General features: G+C 37.8%; 1 protein-coding gene across 1 annotated transcript in view; it reads right to left on the minus strand.

Moving 5' to 3' along the window:
* Positions 1-7,492, minus strand: part of CFAP47 (cilia and flagella associated protein 47) — a 225,927-nt gene extending 218,435 nt beyond the window's left edge. Inside the window, exons 1-3 of the mRNA XM_065741564.1 lie at positions 7,331-7,492; positions 4,894-5,045; positions 240-355 (exon numbers count right to left, since the gene is read on the minus strand). Of these exons, the coding sequence (XP_065597636.1) occupies positions 240-355; positions 4,894-5,045; positions 7,331-7,492 (430 nt within the window). The remainder of the gene's footprint in view (positions 1-239; positions 356-4,893; positions 5,046-7,330) is intronic.
* Between the last annotated feature and the right edge of the window lie 560 nt (positions 7,493-8,052).

The following is an 8,052-nucleotide window of genomic DNA, read 5'->3' on the forward strand; positions in this document are numbered from 1 at the left end:
CTTCATGTTTCTTGTAAACCTTAGAATCGTCCCTCCTAACGGACACACTGTGTCGTGGGGCACTTCTGGGCTCCACTCACAGGGGCCACCCAAGCAGCTCTTCCCACTACCAAAACTTTGCCATATAAACCCAATTCATGAAGCAGCAGTTCTCATTAAATGTGTAACTCAGAGCTTGCATAAAATTACTTTTCCCAAGGAAAAATATTTTCACAGTTTAATGCATACTATATATTTACCTGACAACGAGCCATGGTTAGTAATACTAATCTCTTTACTAATTACTTTACTGTTTGCAATCACTGTACCAAAATCAACCTCCGACTCAGTTTCCAGAGAACAGGATGGCATTAATCTGCAGAAAAGAAGAAAAAGGCAATTATCTCCCAAAACTTGAAAATGCATTTGTATTTGTAAGAAACGTGATAAGTACCACAATAGCAATAGATCTGCTTTTCTCCTAGGAGTCCTACTAATACAACTCACTCTAGCACTATGGCTTATATAGAGGACACACAAAAAAAGCTTATCTTTCAAGCTGCTAAATGACTGCAACTTCAGTACAAATTATCTTCAAGCATTTAGGCAAAATGGAATGAATACATTTCTATTTATTTTCAAATACATTATTGTAGTACAATGAAGTTTAATTAATTTATTAGAAAAGCTTTTCTACACTAAGTCAGTTGCATTACAGAAGTTGACATTCACCTTATTTCACTATACTATCAGCTGCCTGAGCTAAAAGCAGAGAAAAAACATGCATGCCCATTTAAATTTAATCTTCTTGTTTTACAGATATTTCATGTGGCTTCTACAAAATACATTACAACACAGGAAGCAAGTAATGACAAATTATTTCTGCTATTTACTTAAGAGCCTCATTCAGGAGCACAGCTTCACTGGATAGTTTGGGTACTGCTCAGCCACAATGAACAGTTGCTGCTTCCTTAAGCAAACCAGTAAAAGCTCCAGTTCCTAATACAAGCACATTTCTGATCTCATTGCATTCAAAATGAATTAGGATTTTGTATGAGCACAGCTATCTATCTCCTCTTACCCACCAAGAGGAACATACAACAACTGCATGTTACGATCTGCATTGCTTGCCACATAAAAGACTAACAGGAGAAAGAAAATCTCAGCAGCAAGGTAGGTAAACCCTACCCATAAAACCTCTTCCATGAAGGACAGAATTGAGCAAGTTGAAGGCAGTAGGAGAAAAAGAACTTGCTCTAGGGCTTATTAATACATTAGTTTCAAATATCTTTAAGAATTTATTTAAGTTCAAACTAAAATACTGAATTCTTGACAGGTATGATTTAGCACAGCAGTATGTAGAGGTAAACAAAAAAAAAACACCGAAACAACCCCATCAAGATAAGGTTAGAGTACACATGAAAAGATTGTAAAGGCTTCACAACATGCACCAAACATTTAGACATTCTTCCAAGAGCTTTCATGAGAAATAGGAAATATCTCTATGCAAGACCCAAACACATAACTTCACAAGCAGACAGCAATAATAATACATTCTAACTGCAATGAGGTTTCCTAATAGATTAAAAACTCAAATTAAAAAAAAAAAGTTTTTAAATATAAATACTATTTTAAATACAGGGTAGGGTTTCTCTTTTTTATTTGGTGCCTCACTTGTTTGAAGTAAATATACAAAATCTTGAGTATAAATGTAGTTAATACTTGTTAGTAACAGGAAACCTTAGTTCATCACATTAGAATTTCTGAGCACATCAAGTCCACACACAGCACCAAAGAGATAAATGTAATCACATTGTGAGGTCTCCAAAACTGATATAAAATATCTAATGCACAAATTAATGCAGTTGACCACTAGGGCTAGTCATACACATAAGGCAAATAAACAAAACCTATTTTAACTGATCAAACAACTGCAATATTAGTTTTACTAAAACACAGTAGTATCTTTAGTGGTATTTTTAAACAAACATGACTAAAAAAAAAAACAGTGTCAACACAGTTTAATGTTGTAATGGGTGTAATACTAGAATGCAATGGAAAGAATAGCAAAGATAGTGCAACAGCAAAGTCCTAGGCTGCAGCAAGTGAAGGTATGCACAAACGCAACAGCCATGAGCACAAAAAGAAAGAAAAGAAGTCATCCTACCCTGGGAAGACCCCAGAGAGGCAGAAAGGTCCAGTGCAATAGCCTTGCCTCCAGTGCCAACCCTTAAGTGAGATCCAGGAAGGGGTGAAGCCACCTGAGCTCCCCGGCTTGGCCCTGCCTTTCCACCAGGTGCTCCATCACTGGTTTAGGCTGTGACTTAGCACTTCCACCATGCTGCAAAACAAACTTTTCCTACGTTCTCAGATAATCACATCTAAGATTAACTATTATCTTGAAATAAACTGCAGACACAACTGAAGGAATTACATGAACTACTGGCACAAAGGTTAGATTTTTTTCAAGCTTTTTTCCTAGACGACCCATGAACTTTCTTTTCAATAAGGTTTGATAGACAAAAGATGCAGCATCAGGATTTGCACACATTCATAGACAACTACACAACTGTATACATACAAAAATCCATGCTGAAATGAAAGACGAAAAACCATATAATTTACAAGACTGAAAACTGAAGATAAATGAATATCTGAGAGAGAAGTAGCAGACATTTAAAATAGGCCAGTCCAAATAATAACAGCAACATTCAAACATTCTTTATTCTATTCTTAGATTATTATTACAAAGTTTCTGATGCTATAAAATGCAATTCTGCTTTTCATATGTGTGAGTGCTTCTTAAAAGTGCTGCCAGTACATGGTCTCAGCATCATTCCCCACAAAAATGAAAAACACCCTATCCAAACAGGCCAGAAGTCAGCTGATGAAATGGCTGATGAAAATATTCCTTTTATGTGTTTCAAAAAAAAAAAAATAACACCTAGGTGTAAATCTAAGCATGTACTTAACAATTTTAAGATTATCTATTTGAACTTTTGACATTTTAGAAAAGATAAGATTAATGCACCTCACATGTTTCTGATGATGTCTCAGAAATACTAAGATGCTATTGAAAACATTTAGGAAGAGAAACTACATGCTGGAATTATATTAATTCTTGATTGGAGAAAAAGGGTGTGTAGGGTGAATACCTGAATGAATAGTACCCTGTAGGGAAATGACCAAAAATGAACAGTACCCAAACTGTATAATCAAGATGGATAGTATACTTTTGGACAGATTATCCAGATGGTAATAAAGACAACCAGTAAATTAGGAAGGGCTCACCTAGAAGCCCACACAGGAGGGATCTCCAACAGGAGATCCTTCTCCAGTGGTGGTCAGCCCTTAAATGGGGTCTGGGAGAGGTGGAGCCAAACTGCACCCCTTCCGGTCACACAGTGCATTGCCTTCACCTGTGCTCCTGCGGCTGACTCAGTGCTCACCTCAGTTGATCCAGCAGTGCTTCAGGCCCTGATTCAACAGTTCCCATACAGGATGTAAGAGATACAACACTGGGATCCTCCAAACACAATTTGCTATTTTAATTTTTTTTAAATATTGTCAGTGTTTTTCATCACATTAAAGACTTCTGCATGAATTTCAAGGTAATATCTTCTTTAAATTAAAAAAAAAGTGGAGTTCTCATATTACCTGTCTTATTTTCTAAAAATGATAGTGTGTTCTAAGATTTCTTTGTACAGAATAACATTATGCATTTAGCGACCTTTTAATACAATAACTGAATTCAAACTTGCAACCTACAGCAAGTCCTTTCCAGAAAGAGGTTGCCAGTAACTTTATTTTCCTAAGTGAAATCTGTCCAAGGAGGTCTTATCCCCAAAATAGTAGCCAATTAAAAAAAAAAAAAAAACATGGATTTCTTCTAGGAAATACAGCTTTGCAGAATAGATTTAGAGAAAACTACTTCATAGTTCACAAGAAACCTGCCTAACCAGAAGGATCAACAGAAGAAATTCTAGGTTCCACATGTATTATTTGGTAACTTAGTCTTATGAATGGTATATAAAAGTATCCCTGCCTTTCAAAAAAAGGAAAAAAGAAATCTCTATTTACACCTCAGAATTCTTTTCCCTCTAATAACCTTTTTGTTAGTATACTAACAATTACATTTACTATACTATAAAAATCAGTCAAATGTGTAATTTTTACTATGCCCGTTTGTGTTATTTGACCCCAGAGTCTTCTAATATTAAGACTGATAATGGTAAGATTCTGTTTTCTGATCTGTGGCTGAGAAACTATTAGCCCAGAAAATAAAAAGCATGCTATTAAGATAACATGCTTAGTCTGAAAATAACTATCATGTGAGAGTTTATGTTGAGATGAAATTCATGTCCTGATTTAGCCATCTGAAAACCAGAGCTGTTGTCATTCTATCCTTTTTCTTTATAGACAAAGGAGAGAAAGGTCCTCCAGAACAATTCCACCTCACTCTCTTAAAGCCCAAGGCTGATGAAACATATTTAGAAGCTTAACTCTTTGAATAAGTATAATGGGTATAATATATAAGAATATATAGACATATCTGTACACACGCACAAAATTACTCAAATTGTGGCTCTCAAATGTGTGACCATATTACAAAACATACACCATATTTTTAGAGTTATAGAGTGTTCTTCATAATAACTCCATCTTCACAACCAATACAGAGCAAACCAAAAGAAAAAAAAAAAAACAAAGCCTCTCTAAGATCATTAAAGGAACCACCAACCCAATTAACTTCTTACCAATCTATTGCTCTGAAGAAAAAAAAAAAGAAAAATCTTTTAGAAAAAAAAACTCTTTGTTTTCACTGCAATTGACAAATTAGTTAATAGCTATAAACTTTCCATGAGATTAAACTGAAAACAGTAACAGCACAATATTAGCTTTCAACTGGCATACCCAACCAGGGGGATATCCACTTTGTCTTCTTCTATTAAAAGCTGTAGACTGTCTTGAAGATCTTCTTCAAGCTCAGGATAATAATCTATGAAAGCTTTGATTTGAAGTCCAGATGCAACAGGGTTTTTGGGATTTTCCACAGTCAGTTTAAACTATAGTGTAAAAAAAAAAAAAAAAAGGAAATTTTTATTTTCATTTCTAGATTAAAAACCTTGTACATATTACTCATTTTCAGAATAACATATGATCATTTTAAAATATGCAGAATTTTGTAAAATCCCTTTTCCTATTTATTTATTTATATCATTTCCACTGGCACAGCTGCCCAGAGAAGCTGTGATGCCCCATCCCTGGAGGTGTTCAAGGCCAAGTTGGATGGGGCCCTGGGCAGCCTGAGCTGGTGGGGGGCAGCCCTGCCCTCGGCAGAGGTTGGGGTTGCCGGCTTTGAGGTCCCTTCTAGCCCAAACCACTCTGTGATTCACCCTTCAGCAGTAAAACAAAAGCTGGATGAATAATGTAATTTGATGGGTTCAGAAAGCGTTGATTTAACAAAATGCTGCTTCTAGTCATTCCAAGAAAGCTCTAGATTTTGCTGCTTTTGTCATAAACATTCTGAAGCACCACAAGATAAGGACCATTACTATGTATTACAGAATCTGTTCAGTATCTGAGAAAACAACAAGGATTAAGTCTCAATCCAAAGCAGCAAAAGACTGCATAAGATTTTTCGGTAGATCTGACCTACATTCCAAAGTCCTGCTATACTCTGAAAATCTGCTTGAAAGGTCCATGCCTGCACTTGTGTTTCTTTAGGGAGAAGTGAAAACAAGCAACAAAGGATGTGTGGATTTGTAGTTGTATGTATCTGCTGATTTCCAACACCCTCTAAGTGTGTTTCCTTAAACAGAGAACACACAAGCAATCTACCAGAATGTAGGAGGAATCCCACAGCTACTAAATTTCCAATGAAACTTCTTTACAATAATCAAGAAACTCTCCAGTGTTTCAGTACAATTCACATCACTCTCTACATAACAGACTTCTGCAATGAAAGTCCCATTTAACTGTTCATTTCATTTAACTGTTCATTCAAGAGTCCCTCCAGTATTGTTGGAGTTTTCTGTATTAGTCTTTATTTGGAATATGTACGCAAAAAATATGTAAGCATACTTGTTGATTATATCGTAAGAACATCTCTTCTGTTAAAGCTTCCCTAGCAATATAAATACTCAACTAGAGGAAATTCATCATGCAATATGCATCACATTACTATGGGGTTGATTTTTCAAGAGTCACTTTTTAAATTTGAAGTGTGAACAATTTACCTCTTCTCTAAAAAGAATTAAATATCCACATTCGTTCTTGGTAAGGGAAAATGAATATTTTAGAACACTAAATTTTAAGTGAAACCCATGGAAAACTGCTTCGTGAGCTAACTTGCTTGAAATGCACATTTCAGTCTCATGCTGGGGCAGCTTAAGGAAGGTTAATTTTCAATTCTTGAACTCCATGAATGTAACACTTCAGAAACATTCAGATGAGTCACACTTCACTTCACCCTAACTCTCATACTGGGTGTCTCACAGATGATGGCGTTAAAATATTCAGCCTAAGGTGTCGACTATTTTATGTTTGGTTGGTTGGTTGGGTTTTTCCTTCTACTAACAGTAAGTATATTCATAAATTATGACTGAGTAAGCCTTTTTCTCTCTTCTAAAATTGATTCTGCCTTTCCATTTCTAAAGCATGAAGAATTTATGGATAAGGCTCTCAAAAAATAACAAAACTCAATAAGCATAGCTTTACCAAGTCAAGCTCAAGCTGCTATGAACACAAAGCACCATCGTCTTCTGTTCCATCCCCAATATCAATCCTAATTTTGAAGTGATTAACAGATTAAATACTAGCTGGATGAAAGACAGATGCAGAACTACTAACCACGGTTGGGTTTTGCCAGGCCCATATTACTGAGGGACATGGGTTAGTAGGCACGGGGTGATGGTTTGGCAGAAAAGATCACTGAGATCATCTAGTGCAACCAACCTTAATGATTCTGTGATACAGATTATATGTCAAGGGCTATAAATGTTTCAATTGGAAAAGATATATATATCTTTATGTATATATACATATACCCTTTAGGTTGGATATAAAGTGACTTCATCTCATGAATGAGATGAATACGAGAACCTAATAAAGTTGAAATTCAATATGAGATTATTTTTCGTAGAATAATCAAGGTTGGAAAGACCTCTAAGCACACAATCCAACCAGCAGCCATCACACCATGACCACGTCCCTCGGTGCCACATCCGCACGGCTTCCGAACACCTCCAGGGACGGTGACCGCACCACGTCCCTGTGACCCAGGGCAGCCTGTGGCGCTGCCTCACTGCGGAGCACACCTCCCGCCGCACCCCTCCCGGCCGCCCCTCACCTGGGGCCGGCGCGGCGGCAGCAGCCGGAGGCGGCAGCTCTGAGCCCGCAGGTTCCGGATGCTGAGCGCGGCGCGATAGTGGCGCCCCGGCAGCGCAGCGGTGAAGCGCAGCTCGGGCGGGGCGATGCGCACCCCGGCCACGTCCCGCCACCCGCCCGACATAGTGGACATGGCATCCACGACGGCGGCGGCTGCTGCTACTTGGAATCGGTCGCTTAGCAACGGGACGCAGAGCTCTGATTGGAAGGAAATCACATCACTTCCAATCAGAATGTTTGTCCCTGGATTGCATCATCCTCTGAAAGTGCACAAGGACTTGAGCTATCTGTGTTTTAAAAGCCAAACGTGAGAACAGCTGCAAACATGGAAGGAAGCTGGTAGTTCTTGTAAGAACTAGTGGCAGTGTGCCATTGCAAGCTGTGGAAGTAAAATGAAGGAATCTGAAAGGAGCCCTTTGAGATGAGTACCTGAGTCTATTTTAGGGTAACTTCATTCTATGGGAAGAGTGGGGAAGGGGAATGGGAAGGAGAGGGAGATTACCTTATGACCAAGTTAAACTCTTACCTTTTCCCTGCAGAACTCTCCAATATAGTTTCTCCAATCTTTGAATGAATTCTGGGACAAAATCAAGGAACACTGAAGAATCTGATCCAAAAAGAAACCTCCGATTCTTCATACCAACAACATTAAAGTACCAAAAAGTCACAAGCTCACTAGTTTAC

Source organism: Cyrtonyx montezumae, unplaced genomic scaffold, assembly GCF_038088225.1.
Source record: "Cyrtonyx montezumae isolate F1298 unplaced genomic scaffold, pur_monq_1.0 scaffold_3, whole genome shotgun sequence".
Classification (NCBI taxonomy): Eukaryota; Metazoa; Chordata; class Aves; order Galliformes; family Odontophoridae; genus Cyrtonyx; species Cyrtonyx montezumae.